The following is a 21,617-nucleotide window of genomic DNA, read 5'->3' as shown; positions in this document are numbered from 1 at the left end:
CCACAATAATCGACATTTAGGCCTCAAACGAGGAGTGTACGGCCGCACACTCCTGTGTACAGCCGCACACACCCTCTATAGGTTTGCACACTCCTATGTGCAGCCGCACACATAGTTTGGCCGCACACTCACCTTTGTCACCATACACTCATTCTAATGCTCATATTTGGCCTTAAACTTGTAAAGATTACTAGGTATGGGATAGAAAACACTTATTTCTAGTGATGCCAAGTCTTTAGGGTGGTTTCCCATCATAGTTTGTCATGGAATACTTAATCTAATACATATATGTGCGATATATGTTAATAGGGTCCACACGCGAACAAATTATCGGTTGACACTCCATGCTCATAACCAATCGATCATTCGGATCCTACGATAAATTGTGAGTTCATACCCCTACACTTTTCCGAGTTTTTCATGTTTTCAGGGGGGGGATACAAGCTAAACATAAAGGTTTTCGTGACTTAAAAACTGATGCAATTACAACTATTTCTACCAAATATTTAGATACAATTATCCCTTTTATAATATACGGAGCATAAGGGATATTTTCTAATCATAATTGCATAATTTTCAAAACCATACACAACGTAACAACCATTCAAACTATAATAGGTATAGTTTGGGATTTCATTACTAGTCTTACGGATCCAAACTTCATGCAAAGTCAAACATATATACTATGCCAAATTTATTTTATCCATTACTACGAATACCAAACTAGAGTATTTGTCACACCCCAAAAACCGAAGGCGGAAACATTTCCGGGGTCGAATCCACGTTGAGTATCAAATCCAATGCACATAGTAAGTAAAGTAAACAACCATTACATTACATAAGAAAAGTTTTACAGTTGTTTCAAAAAGTAAAGTTTGTACAGTTGTGATACATAGCATATATATGAACAAAATGAAACGGATCTTCATGTACTCCGTCTTCAAGCAAAAAGGATCTTCGGGTACCTGTTCTAATGCTGACCTGAGAACACAAGCAGTTTAAAAATCAGCATAATGCTGGTGAGTTCATAAGCGGTTTTTGTTTGTGAAAATGTTTCAAGTTTCCTTTTTGTTTCTGAAATGTTATGTATACCAAGAAAATCCCATATTTTCTTAATAGTTGATTGTTGTTTCACAAATGTAAAGCATAGTAAGTTCGTACACTGAAAACATGTCTACTCATGTGAAAATATATAGTTTGGATATCCGGCTTGTTAAACTGTTATGTTTACCTATCGTGAATTCCCAAGAAAGTCCCATACTTTCCTTATTGTGTATTACCAATTGTAAAAGATGTAATGTTATCCGGTTTGTTACCCTTTCTAGTTATGTAGGTATTACCCAGGAAAGCCCCATGCTTTCCTGCATGTTGGTTTCCAATCTGAATGATGTAAAAGATGTAAACGTGATTAGGTTTCATGATTTCCCCAGGAAAGTCCCATACTTTCCTGAATGTTGATTACTGTACGTGAAAGATGTAAAAGGTGTGAAAGATGTATAAGGTGCTTTATTATTACTATAAGTAAATCTCTGTTATCCTAATTGAGAGTTCCATAACCATACGATGGACTAAACCTGTGGCAATAAGTAGTCTACATGTGGCAATAAGTAGTCAACATACTTATGACTTTCGTCACCCTTGAACCAATTCGGTTCGGCTGTAGCTAGCAGCCAGGTGTGGGGTACTCAACCACGTATAGATCTATACACTCAAGTCACGCTCTCTAAATACCATAGATTCTGGTTACGGGTGTAGTCCTCCACTCGCGTATCTCTGTGGAGTGTTTGCCGAGGACGTGTCTCCAATCATACAGGATTAACAAATTTACTAGTAATAATATGATACTCCTCCACTCGCGTATATGTGTGGAGTGTTACCGAGGACAAAACAGTGTACAGTTATTATATTCAAATGTCTAATGTCACGCTTTTAACTGATAAAATATGGAAAGCTATTTGTGAAATATATATGTAAAACATAACAGTTTAAAGACCTATTTCACAAATATATGTTACGTGATCTACATGTTCAAATGGTTATCAGTTGTAGTAATCAATAATAAAATCATATGGAATACGAAACACACATTTGAAAAAATGTTTTGAGTACAAGAATTCCCTTGTACTTTGCTTGTGTTCCCCCTAAAAACAGTGAAAACAATGAAAAAGGGTAGGGGTATGAACTCACCAGACTCGGGAATGTGAAGGTTTCGGACACTAGACGTTGGTTTGGGGTTTGATTACTCGCGATGTCCCTATGTAAAATGAAATAATTTCCATATATATTCAATTAGGGATACATTCACTAATTATATGGAACATTACACTCCGACGAGGTTAAACACCTCAAAACGAGCATTTGGAGTGACCCAGGTGACATCTTCGGACGTGTATTGGAACTAGGGAGTTGGGACTTGAGTTTAATCCCCAAGAATAAATATTTTAGGGAGTTTACGGCCACATAATACACCCATACATGAGTTTACGGCTGTAAACTCATGTTGGTGTGATTTTGAGTGTTTAATGGCTTGATTGGACTTGGGGATTGTTGGAATGGATTTCTAAAATGCCTTGGTTTAATTTGTTTGGATTTATACCATTGAAAAGGGAGTTTACGGCCTTAAACTTGGAGTTTATGGCCGTAAACTCTAATATGGTCAAAACAATTCATTTTAGGTACAAAGAATAATCACATGTGATTCTAGTTAATTTCCCAAGCCTCGTTACGAATTTAGAACACCATTAAACATATTTTTAGGATTTTCCGGCCTAGAGGAATGTTCTATGGCCGTAAACTCTCCTATATTCATGAAAAATTAGTTTTTGATGCTTAAAACAATCACATGTTATTCTAGAAATTTATGCAAGCCATTAGAGTAAATTTGATGCATCATTTAACAAAGTTTCATGAGTTTACGGCCAAGGGTATGCTCCTAGGCCGTAAACTCCTATATGTGGCATTTTTGATGTGTTACAAACCCTTAAACAATTTTTAGATGAATCTAGAATTTAACACAAGGCCATTGGTTGAGTTTCAAGGCATTTGGACATGTTTAAAGGCACTAAATACCCCTTTTAGAGGAGTTTACGGCCCAAGAAGGAGCCTTGGCCATAAACTCTCTTTTGTCCCATATAATTCATGTTTAATGTGTTCCAAGTCCATATTTGCAAGCCTCAAGGTCATATCTAAGTCCCAACTATGATTTGGAAGGGTAAATTTGGCTCAAAAACCCCATTTTGAGGAGTTTACGGCCCAAGCTTGATCCTTGGCCGTAAACTCATGTTCTTGGTCCCAAAACTAAGTTTAAACATCAATTTGAAGGCTAAAGAGGTTGGATAACAAGTTAGGGGTGTTACCTCTTTGATTGGAAGCCTTAAATCTTTGTTTTGGATCTTTGATTATGGATGAGGCGAGAGGTTGGGAGAGTTTTATGAGAAAATGGCCAAAGGATTCAAATGGAGGCTTAAAACACATTATATAGTGTCTAAGTTTTGGACACGGTGGAATTCTACCCGATACCGGCGTTAGGCGAGGCTTTTGGTCGTACCCGATTAGGTTGCCGTAACCCGATAAGGTAATTTCTAGAAATAATCCAATCACTAAAGTTGGGTGTTAAAATGATTTTCTAAATGTATTAAGACACCCATTAAGTCATTTTAGATACGTACCAGTTAATGACTTAATTAAACAGAAGATCGGAAATCATATTTGGAAACGACGATTAGTTGCGTGAATTGTACTACGAAAGAGTTACAAGAGATGGTACGAAAATTTCGGGTTGTTACAGTATTATGTTGAATAATTATTTTATGTATAATTATTTATACTCTACACCGTTACAAACAATTTCGAACTCGAGAATAACCGAACAAACACGTAAACTAGTTAATACATGATTGTGAGACTATCTTCGTTTTGCCCCTCAGGCTACCAATAAATCCTCACCAGTAGTATAACAAGAGTCTCATGGAGGGAGAGCATGAAATTTGTGGATAGATGTATTCGGGACCGACAATCCCACACCTGAACTATTAGCTACAGTTAGGTGGGCACGCCTGGGGTGACAAATTTTGTAATTGTGTGACGCCTGAAGAAACGTCAATGAGGTCATCAGTCATATTAGTATGGTTATATGACTCACAATAAGTATAAACTAATCATTGTTTACGGGATTTCTTTCTTCTATAGTTTTATTTTAAGTAATAAAAATACTTATTTACTTACTGGAGGGCATTCCAGGGACAAAATATATAGTTTTATTTTAAGTAATAAAACTACTATAGATATTGGATGGTATTCCAGGGTTTATGAATAGAACTTACATTACGTACTGGTGGTAGCCAGGGTTTTTCAAACATAATGTACTTTCCATACAAAAACCAACAAAAATGTTAGAAAATATCGGATTTTCTTGGTAAGCATGCATACATATTTCAGAACTTGTTAACAACAGATTTCGATATGAATGATATTTACTTATAATGGAAAGAAAACATTTATATAAATTCAGTGACTAGTTTTCAATACAAAAGCATGCTTATGAACTCACCAGCTTTATGCTGATACGTTTTCAAAACCACTTGTATTCTCGCGGCAACGATAGAAAGGTACTTCACTGGCTTTTTGAGAAGACGGAGCATTTTTGAAGTCTCGTCTTTATCTTTTGTTGTATAATGTTATGTACAAACTATGTTTTCAAACAGATGTAAATATTCATATTGTAATGTAATGGTCGTGTTTATTTTGATTGCTATGATACGATTTTTGTGATACTGCGTATGACATCGCCGCCCTTGGACGTTTTTGCCCTTATTTTCCTGACGGTTCGAGGGTATGAAACCCTCATACGCCCAACGTAATCTTTGTATGCTCAGTGTATGAGGTCTTGCAACCTGATCCCATCTCCGAAGTATGCTAAGCGTACACTCCATTACATATGGGGTAACCCTCAACGCATCAATACGTCCTGCATACCACCTTGGTACACCCCGCATACTAGGGTTTTCCCTTAGACCCTAATTCACTCCAAAATCAATAACTTTCTCGATACAACTCCAGTTTTGACCATCCATATATACATGAAAAGGTATTGAGAAGCTCTACACTACTATTAACTGATAATTGCTATGAGATATGCCAAACGAACATCCACTTTCCATAAAATCCTGAAATGACAAATTACCGAAATGACCTTTGAATCCAAAACACAAACTGAATACCTGAATCATGCAAATTACATTATCCAACCCTAACTAAGTCAAAATCTCAATTCCGCAAGGGTTCGAAGCCTGCATATACCCAACCCTTGATCACCATCCCCAAAATGAAAAACAATTCGAAAAAAGGCATTACAACTCTCCCCCTCTTAAATTAGATTTCATCCTCGAAATCAGCCCTTACCTTTCCCATAATGCCAATATCCTAAGTAACTCGACAACAATCTGGAGAATAGCACAACCTTTCAAAATCATTCGAAACCAACCCTCGCAGCACCCACCAAACTCGAAGAAGAACAGAGCTAAAACCCTCACAGTAAACCACTTCTACTTTTTCCCAAAACCTGAAATCTCAAATTGGTCTGATTCACTGAAAGACCGCCCGCACTGAAGAACTACCATACCAATTCAACATTAAATTCCAGATAAAACAAAACACTTCCAACCTTTGAGGCTTCCATAGGGAACCCAAAATCACTACCCATATATTGATGCATAACACCTACACTTGAGAGAAGGTTCAAATAATCCTTCGAGTAGAAGATTCCTCCCTGCTACATTTAGACTGGAATGAGACATGTGCAACAGAGTCCAATCAACCCCTCTAATATTATTTAATCCAATTGCAAGGAAACTTAGGATATCCCCTGAATAACAAGCGACCCCACACACAAATCCCAAATCACTGAAATCACTCTGACTTCTCTTGCTACCTTCTAGTTGCTTTCCAAAAGCAGTCAAGACCTCCCTGGTCCCAAACTGTCTCCCAACTATCTAAGACACCAGAGTACTACACGGTGGCTGGTCGAAAGACACACATACATAATCTCCCGATACGACTCTCGAGAGAAAGCTTATCTGGCAATAATTGCTCAAACCATCTCACCACCAAATCCACTACTAACAGAATACTACATCCCCAACTGTAGTCTCATATCATACCCAACCTCCAATGCCCTACTATTTCCTGATTCCAAACATGTTGTGTCCCTCCTACAGATAGAACCATCCCAAGACACAAACACAATGGCTAGATCTAACATCAAAACTAAATACATTCTCTTACCTATGAACTTTTCAATTGATGCCCTCAGTGTAAGGATACCCCAATTCTTATTCCACTAAAAAGAAAATCTCACTCATAAACACTCATGATTCCCAACTCGAGAGCTCACCCAAAACCCAGCCCGGTACTCACTCACAACTTGAGATCCACAGATTTGCACTTGTATTTCACCCCAAATCTTATGTATTACGACAACCCACTTTGGACCGATATATAAAGGTTCCTAAACAATCTTGAGACAACCAGTGTCACACCTAGCCCAACCACCAGCTGCCCAAGAGACAAAATAACAAAGGCTATACAACCTATAAACCCCTATGCACCACCCACCGAACACCCACTTAACCCTGAAACTCACCAAAACCTAGACACAACGGTCTCCAACAGATCCTACCTATAATGCGATAATAACCCGGGCCTCGGCCACAGGTCGTACTCATTAGGAGCTACATGGTCTCGATTCCGCCTCGGGCCCTAATGGTGCTCAATCTAGAACAAAGCAATACTCCTCGACAATCATGAATGGTATGCCCAAGGCACGAAGTGATTTCCCCTTTGCACTCATTACAGGTTCCAATGATAGTCTATCTCGAACTGGAAAATGCTACGATTCTATTGGAGTTTTACAACACTTCCAACCAACCTTGGTTACCACTAATAGCCTAATAACTCCCTAACCATTCCAATACTACACATCCTGAGTTAAAACCTGCACCAAACAGAAGTTTGGGTCACATTTCGAATCCTAAATCCGTTTACCCCGACTTAACCGCAATCCTGCTATGCACAATAAGGAAGTTTCCACCAAACAGTTGGAAGTTTTTTGAACTCCCACTTACCCAATATCAATCTAACGACCCTGAACCATTCAATTGATGCCCTCAGCATAAGGATACCCCAATTCTTATTCCATTAAAAAGAAAATCCCACTCATAAGTACTCATGATTCCCAACTCGAGAGCTTTCCCAAAACCCAATCCGATGCTCACTCAGAACTTGAGATCCACGGATCTGCACTTGTATTTCACCCCAAATCTTATGTATTATGACAACCCCCCTTTAGACCGATGTATAAAGGTTCCTGACCATCATTAAGACTACCAGTCTCACACCTAGCCCAACTACCAGGTGCCCAAGAGACCAAATAACAAGGCTATACAACCTATAAACCCTTCTGTGCTACCCACTGAACACCCACATAACCCTGAAACTCAAGATCCAAAACCTAAACCCAACGGTATGCAACAGATCCTACCTATAATGCCATAATCACATGGGCCTTGCCCATGAACCATACTCATCAAAATCTACATGGGACCGACTCCGCCTTGGACCCCAATGGTCACAAAGTGATTTCCCCTTTACAGTCATTACCAGCTTCGATGATAGTCTACCTCGAACTGGAAAATTCTATGATTCTGTTGGAGCCTTACAACACTTCCAACCACCCTTGTTTAACACTAATGGGCTAATCACTCCCTAAACATTGCAATCCCATGCATCCTAAGTCAAAACCTACACCAAACGGATGTTCAGGTCACACTTTGAATCCTAAAACCTTTTACCTCGAATTAACCGCAATCTTCCTATGCACAATAAGGAAGTCTCTGTCAAACAGTTGAGTGTTTTTTAAACTCCCACTTACCCAATATCAATATAACGTCCGCTTGGGTGGTCTCTTTTCTTGTCCAGGATGTAAAACTTCAACACCCTTCCAAACTTTCAGCATTTCTGTTCGGTTCTCCCCTACTTAGGATTCAATGAAGTTCTCTCATTTCTTAATTATGATGGATCTCCAACCCGTCTACCGCAAATAGTGTGAACCGCCTAAACCTATGCTAATCAACACCAATGTTTCATTGTTCTCCAAAGTTAATGATCACTGTATCCTAAAACCCTAAAGAATGCTCTTGAAATCTTAGCAAGTTTGATAATCGAAATCACCTCTTATGATATTATACCAATTCACCAAGTTCTTATCTTGGCAACTAAGACCCATAACCCTTTCCCTGAACTGATGAATCTCACTCCAGTTTTCATTTTCAAAAATCATTGAATCCTTATTAACTGCAACCTGAGTTAATCTAAAACTCCCCTAACATTTCCCATGACCAAACAACTCACGCACTGACATGACCATCTCCCTACTACCGCTCTTTTCCTAGAAACAGTAGTGTTTGAACCCCATAGTTCTTATATAGGCAACTGTCGCTCCTACCCTAACAAATACAAATACCACTGAACCTTGACGACACTAGAGAACTATCCTGCTGAATCCTACCTAATGATCTTCCACACAATACCTCTAAACTGATTTCGACGAAAAACTAGGATAACAACCAAACACATTGGATCCCGCTACAAGAGATACAACCCCTTAATAACCCACTAATGATCACGACATGCAAAAGGAATATAAAAATTTTTCGAAGATATAACCCAAGAATAACAGAGAACTAAACCAAAGATAACACTTACGCAAACCAATATAAAATTCCAAGCAACATGAATACTGATAAAAGCTGAAAGGAATGCAAAAGATAACATACCCACAAAGTCACCTATTGGAGCACGGGTCTCCCCTGACTCACACTGCACTGACCGACTTCTCTCTGCTAGGGATCATGACCTACCCTCATGACTATCAAAGATCTGCAAAATAGTCAGAGCAGGTGCACTCAGTGCTCCTCCCTTCCTCATTGTACAGACGACCCTCTCTTGTCCCACTTAGTCGTGGAGAAAACATAACGGGTTTCCCCCAAGGAGAATCCCTGCTGACATGATAAATCCCAGTACAATTATAGCAACCCAAACTCTTGAAACGACAAGCTCCATTGTGCAGTTTCCCGTACGTGCCACAATGACCTAGCCCTGCTGGCCTTCAAATCGTTGATCCAAAGTCTTGGGTCTTTTCCTGGGACCTCCGTTACATGAACATGATCTAACACCCTCTTTCCTAGGTGCTCTAAATCGATCTCTTGCTCACAGCATGAAAGAGTGCGAGCTCCAATGATAGCCATAACCTCAACACCAATCGTACCCAAGCACTCATCCAAGATCTCCAGAATCTCCTCCTTAACTAAACCAAAAATCACAAGAGTTTGCTCTATAATACTGCATGTAATCTCCAATGATATGAATTCCTACATCTGTTCGCTAATCAGCTCAGTACTTGCACCTGAGCTGAAACCAGAACCTGGACTTACTCCTTGAGTGCTCATCACCAAACTGAAATACAACATGAAAGGATTAGACCGTACCCAAAATTCCTCTTCTCTCAATCTTCTTATATTATCCAAGACTCTCCCTGATTCGAGTATGGATCATGTGCTTTGAGTAGTACGGGCCCAATACTACCTTCCACACCGATCCAAACTTTCATCAAGAATCATCCTAAATCCTCTAAGTCACCTTCGCAAACCGATGTACCAAAAACTCACTAAACAGCACAACCAAACCCACTGAAGCACTTCCTAGGCTCTCTTAGGTTCCTAACCTCAACCGACCATCCGCTATTGAAGAACTCCACATAATGCCAGTCACCCACCTCATGAATGCAATTATATTCACTTAGTAGCTAACTCTCATTACCTAAGTGTTCCACATAGCACAAAGAAAGAAGCATTCATGCAATAACACTCAAATCCATAAAATGATCATTGGACATTCAACCCACATACCACAACTCATGCTATAAATTTCCACCCTCACTATTTGTTGTCTTATGCAGGCAAATTATGCACGTAATAGGATCAAATAAACTATCGAATAAAAGACTCTACCATAGGACCATAACCAGACAAGGAATAGGAAAGAAGGCCAAATCAAGTATTCTAGGCTATAAGATCCTAGTCGTATATAATTTTAAAAACATACACTTAGCAGTTACCGATACCAATAGATATTTCCATTACAACATAGCCTCCAACACTCCCAAGACTACAGATCATCACACAGTCAGGCCAATCTATCACTGACTAATCAGCTCTAGCAAGGAAGTCTACCAGCTCAAACAAAGGCATTTCTCCTAGCATTCTATCATGCAAAAGTGAGTAGATCCTTAGACCTAATTTGCATGTGATTCACAGACTCATAAGTTATCTCACATCAGATAACATGTATGGGTCTTTTTGGAAAACTTAGTTGAGCTCGATCGCATGCACCAGATCATTTTCTTATCTTAGAAAATTGTTTTCTTAAAAAAATTACTTTTCTTTTGAAAACTTTACAAATCCTCAGTTTAAGTTCAGACACAGCCGAGAGTATGCCCGAATCCATCAAACCAAGGCTCTAATACCAACTTGTAACATCCCCAAATTATGACATAAAATTTTTTGTTTTTAGATTATTAAATCGTTAATACATATCTTTCCCATAAATCAAGTAAACAAGTTTTAGAAAAACATCATCAAATTAGAGTAATTCACAAAATGCGGAAACATGTGGTGTGTGCTCTGCAATCATCCGGGGCCCTACCATTTGAAAACCGGAGTACCTGAAACATAAACTGAAAACCATAAGCAGAAAGCTTAATGAGTTCCCCAAAAATACTACATAAAACTCAATCGTTGAATATTATACAATGTACATATAATTGTCATCCCCCACCCATTATCTTTACCTAGAATGCCATGAGTTCCCCCCATGGAGCAATATCTAAGTGCAATGGGCATCCCCCCCCCTCATTGTCTTTGCATAGAATGTCGTGGGCTCCCCCCCCCCCCCATTATCTTTCATGCACGTATCACAAAGACAACTAACATTCCACATAACACGTAATGAGCCGACAATAGTGCTTTCAACATGTGGATATAGTGAGAAGTCACACTTCAATAGCTGAACCTACAGATAAGTCTCTGACTGTTGATGCACTAAAATCCCCATGCTATCAAACAATTAAAACTCAAATAACAATTGGTTTCCAAAACGAGTCCAATAATCCATATATAAGGTAAAATACCATTTTAGCACTCACCTAGTTTGGTCCAACTCTAAGGTCCAAACTCCTAATCATAAAGGCCCACAACCAAAACCATCCAAAGCCAACTTATTGCCTAATTTTCCAAATTGGGCCCAAACCCTTACTTAGCCTTACCTTAAAGCCCAATAGCTTCTCCTTTATCCAATACACATATTCTTAGATGGACCAACAAAGCCCCAAGCAATCAAAATAAAAAAGGTAGCCCAAACACTCAAAGCCCAATAGACTGAGTACGCGGGGAGTACATGTATGTACACACAACGTACTCACTTGGAGGCTTGTATAGTGCGCGTACCTGCTTTTACGCCCACCGTACTCACCTAATTCAGCCGAAACCTAATTTTCACTTAATCCATTAAGAAAATCTTTCAAAACCAGAAATCTAACCTCCTTGAGCTGGAATACCATGTAAAGTTGCCAACTTTACGTTCATACATGATTACAAGAAGCTTTTAAGCTAAAAAGTGACTTAATGGTTAACTTAACGCATGCATGACTGCAAAATAAACATAAAGCTTGCACCGTTATGATCAAGGATACCAAAATAAACTCAGATCTGAAAGGATGAACCCTTAAACAACCTAACTTATCTCTAATCTCAAAAAAAAGACCAAAATCATAATAAACTTGCCATGACGATATCTAATCATACACACACCAATATACAAACTTGATACTTCAAAAAGCTTCCCCACAAGGTAATGATTTTGGATCCAAAGCTTTCTCACCAAGCAAAACAACTTCAAGCTTCTCTTGTTTCCTTCCCAGGGGCAAAAATGAGCATCAATGCCTCACAATATCTCAAGAACACCTCCAAGACGCTATAAGGTCGATTTAGGGTTTTAGAGTGTGGAGGCTGACTTAGAAATGAGGGAAAGGGATAATATAAAGCTTTTATAGGATACAATTGCTAAAATTAGGATTTCTCATTAACTCTCGTACGCCCAATGTACTCCTCGTACGCCCAGTGTACGAGGTCTTGCACCCCGATCCCATATCCGAAGTATGCTCCATTACGAATGAAGTAATCCTCAACGCATCAGTACGACCTACGTACGACCTTGGTATGCCGCGCATAGTAGGGTTTTCCGTTAGACCCTAATTCATTCCGAAGGCCATAACTTTCGCGATACAACTCCGATTTCGACCATACTTATATCCTAGAAAAGGTATTGAGAAGCTCTACATTATTATCAACTGATACTTACCATGAGATATCCCGAAGGAACATCTACTTTCCATAAAAGCCTGAGCTAAAAAATTACTAAAATGCCCTTTGATTCCAAAACACAAATCGAATACCCGAATCACCCAAAATACATTATCCAACCCCAACTGAGTCAAAATCTCAATTCCTCAAGGGTTTAAAGCCTGATAATACCCAATTCCTGATCACCATCCCTAAAATAAGAAACGATTCGAAACAAGGCGTTACATATTGGAGTCTAACATACATTTCTGTTCATCAAAGCTCACCTAAAGGACCTAGATTCAACCGTGGATTCATATTAACCACGAATATAACATTTTGATACTTCTAACATGCCAAAGGGACTAAGATCTAGCATTTTTGGCTTCTAGATTTCCCAAAATCGCAAAAGAGCATTCATGGACCAGAAATGAACTTATAAACAAACCCTAACTCTAACAATCAAAAGGTTCAACAAGGTATTAGCTTTTTACCTTCAAAAGCTTCCTAAGATGATGTAGATTCAAGATCTTGAAGCTCAACCATGTCCAAGGCTTGCTCACTAACTTCTTCTTCTTACAAACACACCAAAAAGGCCACTAAAGTCACTTTCAAGCTCAAAGATCACTCTCAATGGCAACTAGGGCTTTAGGGACATTCAAAGTTAGTGGAGGTTGATAAGAGTGAGGGTGAAAAGGTCATAAGTGTACTTAAATAGGGCTCATGCCCTAAAATTAGGGTTTTAGCATTTGGCTACGTACGCCCCATGTATATGGCCCACAGTCCCGACTCCGCATGCCCATGCATGCTAAACATACATAGACGTATGCCCAATGTACGAAGGGACCTCTTTCACAATAAAAGTATTATTCCATTGACTACTAGGAAAAATACCTGAATCTGTGTGTTACAATATTGGGCTATATTTATTATTTTTGCATTTTGATTTTATCTGTGATTTTTGCATCTAGATTTTTGTTTATATTGCATCATTGATTTTGGATTTGGGTTTGCATTGTAGATTCCATTTCTGTTTTAGATTTCATTTTCAGGTTTTATTTTGGTTTTGGATTTGAGTTACATGTTTTGTTTTAGATGTATACTCAATTTATTGTTGAACGGTAGGTGACTTTGTAGCTTTATGTTAATTTTTGTGGTATTGGATCAGGGGTATTGAATCTATGGTTGTATATTATGTTGGAGATGGTGATCGAAGGTGGTGGCAAGAATTGTAAAATGATTAAGGTGGGTTTGGTGATTTTTTTAACAATAGATTAATAATTTAATTTATTTAATAATGTCTTGTATAATAAAAAAGGAATTAACAAAATAAAAATAGTCATTAAGCGCAAAATAATATTTTTTATGTCAGATAGAGACCAAATGTCCAATAAAACGATATAAGAGGGACCGTCTATGTTTAGGAAAAAAAAAAAAAAAAAAAAAAAAAAAAAAAAAAAAAAAAAGATATAATAGATACGGTATCTTAGATACCGTTTGAGTTAAGAAAAAATAAAGTTAGGAACCAAGCGCAAATTACCCCAAAGCATAAAGACCATTCATGTAAGCGCAAATTACCCGAAAGCATAAAGACCCTTCATGTAATTTAAAATAAACTTATGATAAACTGAATGAAATAAGGAGTTTCAATTATGTTGTATCTCATTATGCAATTAACATATATATTTGGTTATTTAGTAAGCGGTCTATCTAGTTACAGATCCTAGGTAAGTGATAGGATGTATGTTTAATTCTATCCCAACAAAATCTACCGGAATGGTACCCATATGATCTTCTTTCCAGTTATTTTATATTTTATACATTATAAATTATTTTTAGTATAGTTGGTTTACAAAAAGATCAATTTACATCGTTATATTAGATATATTCATGATTTATTTGGTATAAGCGTGTATGATAATTTTGATATTAGTAATTATTAATTAATCATGGAATTGGTAATTGTCAAATGATTCAAGGATACACTTGATCCACAAATATCTATATAATAAATAATGTCCTTTTATCTATATTTTAGAAAAAAAAAAAATGTTTTATATTGTCTATTACACATTTACGATCATTTAGTTTGTTTGTTCTTCTTCTCCTTATTATTATTTTTTTATTTTTTAAATTGTCGTTGTTGTAAAGAATGATATAGAAGTTTTGAAGAAAAAACCAATTTTCTTTATCTCACATTTTATTTAATTGCATAATCTAATAAAACATCATTTATTAGTTACTTTGATTGAATTAAGTGTTTTGAAATTATAAATCAAAAAATCAAACCAAACATGACAAAATATAATTTGTTATAATTTATTTTGAGTTTTCTGCTTAAGAATCTATTTTCACACTAGAAATGATTATTTTAGTGTAAGTGTTTTTTTAGATCAACGTTGTTTAAAAAATGATATAAAACCTGTTGATAAAAAAAATTATTTGTCTCATATTTTATTTAATTGCATAATATTAAAAAAAAAAAAAAAAAAAAAAAAAAAAAAAAAAAAAAACATTTATTAGTTACTACAAATTAAGTGTTTTAATATTATAAGCGAAACATGGCAAAATATAATGCATTTTTAGTTTTAAGTTTAAGGGTATATGTCCACTAGAGGTGACGTTTTGTATTTCAAACTTTTTAAAGATAAATAAAGTGCAAATTACATTGATGGTCCTATGGTTTTGGTTAATATCCACGTTTGATCCCTAACCTTTTTTTATTAACTCGAACTGTTCCTAATATATATTTTTGTTCGAACTGTTCCTAATATATATTTTTGTTGCTTGTTTGATATCTATCTGAGTTAAAAAGACAATTATGCTCTTAGTAATTTATATATTTTTCTATTATTTATTCATTTACCTTTCATTTCTATTTATAATTAAAAAATATTAATAGACTAAAAAAAATGCTTTGATATATAATCCTTAAAATCTACCGTATCTCCCTCCATTATTCTTCTTCTTCTTCTTCTTCTTCTTCTTCTTCTTCTTCTTCTTCCATTTCCACATATATCCCTACATGGTTGATCACCTACCTCACCATCTTTTATGGTTCTCCTTTTCCACAATTAACTTCTATAATTTCACTTCTCTTCATCCATCATCAACCCTATTCTTCTTTTATCTAAAATTAGAATAACAGAACCCTAAAAATCAAATCTCATTACCCCTTTTCTCATCAAGAAGCAACAAGTTCGCCCACTCACTCACCATTCTCGTGTATCACCCTTTCGTCTTCCCTATCGACACCTTCACCATCTCCTTCCATCGGAGCCTGCATCACTCATCCTCTTTCTTGGTCTACAACCCTGACGCTGCAACCAACTTCTGGTATGTTCTTCAGTATTGTCGCCGCATGTGAATGCCCACAATTGTTGGTGGTGTTGGATATACGAAAAATAGAGGTTGCTAGTAATGCTTTGAGAATCGACGTGAAGCAATGAGCACATCGAATGGTTGTTCTTCTACAACCGACAAAAATGAAGGATTCACTTGAATGTGGGTTTGATTCGTTCTTAACTGGTTTGCATATGGGGCAATATCTAGGATTTTTGCATTGTGATTTTATCTGTGATTTTTGCATCATGGACTTTGCTTTTGGATTTTAGTTTGAGTTGCATCTTCGATTTTGGATTTAGGTTTGCATCGTAGGTTCCATTTCGGTTTTAGATTTCATTTTCAGGTTTTATTTTGGTTTTGGATTTGAGTTACATGTTTGGTTTTAGATATGTACTAAAATTTATTGGTGAACGGTAGGCGACTTTGTAGCTTTATGTTAATTTTTGTGGTATTGGATCGGTGGTATTGAATCTATGGTCGTATATTATGTTGGAGATGGTGATCGGAGGTGGTGGCAGGAATTCTAGAGTATTAAGTTGGGTTTGATGATTTTTCCAACAATAGTTTAATAATTTAATTTATTTAATAATTACTAGCTCATATAATAAAAAAAGAATTAACAAAATGAAAATAGTCTTTAAGTGCAAAATAGTATTTTTAGGTTAGATAGTGACCAGATGCGCAATAAAAATATATATACTTGGACCGTCCGAGTTAAGAAAAAAATTATAGACAAAGCACAAAGTATCCCAAACCATAAAGACCATCCTTGTAATTTACTCATAAATAAAAGGTGATCAACTTTTTTAAAAGAGAAAAAAAAAAATAGAAGAATGAAAAAAAAAATCAATTTTTCTATATATTTAACAGCTAAGAGTCTCAAAAATATAAAATTATGTTTCTCAAATATTATCTGTGTACTATTATTAGTTTTATTGATTTTTTTTAGATTTTAAGGTAATTTATATAAAAGTGTTTTCTATTTTTTTAGTGTTGTGCTATCTATATATAATACACAAAAAAAGATGGTTAGATTATTTTGTTCGAGTTTTAGATGGAACTTTAGTTTTCACTAATAATATCTATTCTAAGGACAGACTACAATTAGTTTTGCATATTTACACCAAGTCTAGAAAAAATAATATTTTTATTAAATAATTTTATTTCTGTTTAACGCGCAGATCATGGTTGTCAAAATCGCGATCCTGATCGTAGGATTGTACGATCCTACGATCCTATGTATGAAAAACGATCCGGATAGTAAAAGGATCGTATTTTGGGTAGGATCGCAGGTAGGATCGTAAGATCGTAGGTAGGATCGTATGATTGAGATCCGATCCGATCCTACCTTCCTTTAATTTTTTTTTCAAATGAATTTTTTTTTACCATTTTATGTCTTTTACCAATTACCAATCTAACATTTATCATTTTCTTTGTGACTTATGACTAATATTTTAAAGTTTTTATAACTTTTGAACGAAAAATTAAATGTTTGAAATATTTTTTATGATTAATATTATAAATTAAAATTATATTCTATTTTGTGGGATCTTAGGATCTCGATTCCGATCTTACGATTCCGATTTTGCAAACCTAAAAACGATCCTAGGTAGGATCCCGATGTTGACAATCTTAGCGCAGATATACACATAATAATAAAAGAAATGTAAAGGAAAATTACGTCGCAAACAAATCAGTGAAAAAGTTGAGCACCGTGATCTTTAAAAAAACATTTTTTTATTTTCGTTGATTTGATTTAGTGGCCCATCACCTTCAAACCTTTTCTATTCCTATATAAAGGAAGGGCACCCTTCCACTATTTTTCATAAGCTACTCTTTTCATAATTAACAAGAAAAGAGCTAGTCAAGCCAAGTTCCTCTAAACACATTAAAGTCTTAGTTTGTTAAAGCCGAGATATATATACCTGTATCGATAATACATTACTAATCAACCAAGGAGATGACGGGAAACTTGGCTCACCTTACTCTTGCTTTTGGCCTTCTTGGTATATAATCTCTCTCTCTCTCTCTCTCTCTCTATATATATATATATATATATATATATATATATATATATATATATATATATATATATATATATATAAATGATCAAATGATAACACCTAAAAAGTTAAGAACGCGAGAACAAGTATATATGCATTTGTGATTTCATGTATTCATTTGTGGAGAAATAATAAATTTTTACGCACAATCAACATGAATATAATTTTTCTCTTCGGTTGAAATTAAAGGCGTAAAAGTTTATTATTCTTTCACAAATAAATATATGGAATCATAAATAAATATATTTTGTTCTTGCATTCTCAATCTTTTTGGTGTTTTCATTTGATCGTAATCATATATATATATATATATATATATATATATATATATATATATATATATATATATATATATATATATATATATATATATATATATATATATATATATATTAAGAACCAATTATTTACAGCGAACAACTCCTCAATTTCAAACTCTTTTGTGGCATTTCTTTATCAAAAAAAGAGACAAAACACCAAATCCATTCTATATAAACATATTCATAAAATAAATCTCGAAAACACTGTGCATATACAACATGTGTATATGTGAACAAAGATCCGAAATTCAACAAAATGTACGTATGTACATTTTTTTTCGATAATTTGTTTTCTTTTACTATTATTATTATTATTATTATTATTATTATTATTATTATTATTATTATTATTTTGCAAATATAATTCTATAGAACCGGATTGGTGCTATATGCCACTTTTCTTTAACAAAAAATATCACACAAAAAATTTCGTATTTGCAATATGCATGGTTCGTAGGAAAATATGGGTTCATATATATATATATATATATATATATATATATATATATATATATATATATATATATATATATATATATATATATATATAAATAACAATGAAAATTTTGATAGAAAAAACAATAATTTTTTATGTGCATATTTTTTTAATGAACCTACAAAATAAATTATTAGATAATCTAATGTAACTTGATTGACAAGAAACAATTCCGGAGAAAATGCCTTACTAATTCATTTTAACGATAATTTTAGCAAATAATAATAAAATCATAGTAAAAATTAATGATCAATATGTTTTTTCAGGTTCATTTTTGTGAATTATGTTATTTTCGAATCATATAATGATTCTTTTTTTTTTTAATAAAGAATATGATGATTAAAAACTTATTACCCTTCTACCAAATATATCTTTTTTCATTTTATCAAATATTTCTTTTATATATATATATATATATATATATATATATATATATATATATATATATATATATAATTAGGTTTATGTGACATAAGTTAATTTTAGGACACCGTTAGACATAATCCTAACTATTCATTCTGTAAAAAAAAACATTTTTAAAATACAAAATAACTGAAATGTTTCGAATTCTTTTTTCAAATATTATATTCGTCATTTATATTTTTCAAAAATAAACCAAAAATAAATAAATAAAATACTGCTTTTTTGTACATATTTTATATAATATTAGAATATTTTATATAACTGCGAAATCTTGTAAAATATTTTAACATTTTACATGTTAAATTAGAATATTTACAGTGTAATATTTTATTAAAATGTTTATAGTCTAATATTGTATTAAAATATTTCATATATTTAAAAACAATAATTTTTTAAATATTTTTCTATATATATATATATATATATATATATATATATATATATATATATATATATATATATATATATATATATATATATATATATATATATATATATATATTAGATTAAAAAAATGACGAAAATAATAATTAAAAAAAAACAATTTTCGGATTTTTACTTTTAGTTTTCATTTTAAAATTATTTTTATATTGTGTTTCACGGTTTTAAAAATTTTTTATAGTTTCAAATTAACCTGAATATATATATATATATATATATATATATATATATATATATATATATATATATATATATATATATATATATATATATATATATATATATATATAGATCACGTATCCCTTGTTTACAAGTCTCAATGGACACTTATCACCAAAAATATATAATTTTGAACTGATAATGCTAACCGTTTTCATTCCTTTTACATTTTTGTAGGAAATATTATTTCATTTTTAGTATTCCTTGCACCAATGTAAGTTCTTTTGACATCTTCTTGATCCGTTTTAAATCTGATTGTTCCATGATTCATCACTTTCTACATAGCTATAATTTGAACAATTTCTATGAAAAATCCAGACCAACATTCTATAAGGTCTACAAGAAGAAATCAACTCAAGGGTTTCAGTCAGCACCGTATGTTGTCGGGCTATTTAGTGCCATGCTTTGGATATATTACGCTTTGCTCAAGACCAATGTCATGCTTCTCATCACCATTAACTCAGTTGGTTGCTTTATCGAGACATTGTATATATGTTTTTTTCTCTTTTATGCACCAAAGAAGGCTAGGGTATGTACTAATCTTTTTCTACATATGGTTAAAGTATTCTTTCATATTGGTTGCCCTAATGAAGACTATAATTTTGTTATATGCAGATGGAGAGTCTGAAGCTCATTGGGTTATTGATAGTCGTTGGGTTTGGATTGATTGTCCTCCTAACTCAGCTCCTTGCAAGTGGAGGTACTCGTACTGTGATAGTTGGATGGATTTGCCTTGTGTTTTCTTTGTGTGTTTTCGTTGCACCTATGGGAGTGGTGGTACGTACTAAAATTAAAGAAATAAATAACTTTTTTGATATTTATTTTTTATGTACATGTTTCATAATTAATGAATACGAACTTTTAATTATTTCCATTTTACTTTCTCTGCAGCGACAAGTGATTAAAACAAAAAGCGTAGAGTACATGCCGATTCTGCTCTCTTTTGCACTGACGATCAGTGCCGTCATGTGGTTCTTTTATGGCCTACTCCTTGCTGATTTCAACATTGCGGTACTACCAAATTATTTGTGTTTGGTTTTCGTCCAACAATTTTAAGTATTTCTTTTTTGTATTGATTAGTGTTGTTTCAACCTGTTTTTTAGATTCCAAATGTACTTGGATTCACCTTTGGAATTCTTCAAATGATACTATATTTTGTGTACAAAAACAAGAAGCCACTTACCAATGAAAAGATATTAACTTTGGAAGCAAAAATCAGTCAAAAGGAGGAACAAAAGATCCCGGAACATAAAGATCAGAAAACCGTGGATATTTTGAAGCTGGAAAATTTAATTAATTCTGATATTCTTCCGGTGGTTGCCAAATCAAACAAAATTGTAGCTGTTGAACCTCAAGCTCCTTTGTATGTGCCAAATCACACCATTGAAGTTGCCGCTTGAGAACCATAGCTATTAATTTTAACCACAGAAAGACCAAATGGGTAGACATGTTGTTGGATCTTAATGCCATGTTTCAGTGTATCTTCATAATATAGTTTTTAACTTGTTGCAAACAGGCTATCGCGCGTCTTTGCTTGATAAAAACTTTATCAGTCTCTTACCTAACATACGTTTCATTTTTATTCCCTGTAACTATTGTTGATATAAACGAGTTTGGCCTTTGATAGTTACACTTGTTAAAGTTGCAGATGCTTCTGCCTAGTTAATTAATGGCAACTACTTCTTTTAAAGATTAAATTGAAATCTTTCACCATTTTATTCCGACAAGCAAAATTCTTAAATTAACAAACTTTATGTTTTTTACTACTTATTTAAATTTCATATTTTCTATAGTTAACATATATAGTGCTATTTTTGTTACGTAGTTAGTTACGCAATATTTATCTTTTCCAATTTCT

General features: G+C 34.2%; 1 protein-coding gene across 1 annotated transcript; it reads left to right on the top strand.

Annotated features, from left to right (window-relative positions):
* Positions 1-17,636: 17,636 nt before the first annotated feature.
* Positions 17,637-21,385, top strand: LOC145042609 (bidirectional sugar transporter SWEET14-like). Its single transcript, XM_078991060.1, has 6 exons — positions 17,637-17,803; positions 19,937-19,973; positions 20,078-20,288; positions 20,375-20,536; positions 20,651-20,770; positions 20,863-21,385. Exons 1-6 carry the CDS (start codon positions 17,758-17,760, stop codon positions 21,157-21,159), a joined length of 873 nt encoding a protein of 290 aa, XP_078847186.1. The 5' UTR covers positions 17,637-17,757; the 3' UTR covers positions 21,160-21,385.
* Positions 21,386-21,617: the final 232 nt, after the last annotated feature.

Source organism: Lactuca saligna, chromosome 4, assembly GCF_052625555.1.
Source record: "Lactuca saligna cultivar CGN05327 chromosome 4, ASM5262555v1, whole genome shotgun sequence".
NCBI lineage: Eukaryota > Viridiplantae > Streptophyta > Magnoliopsida > Asterales > Asteraceae > Lactuca > Lactuca saligna.
This window is presented reverse-complemented; position numbering and strand designations above follow the sequence as displayed.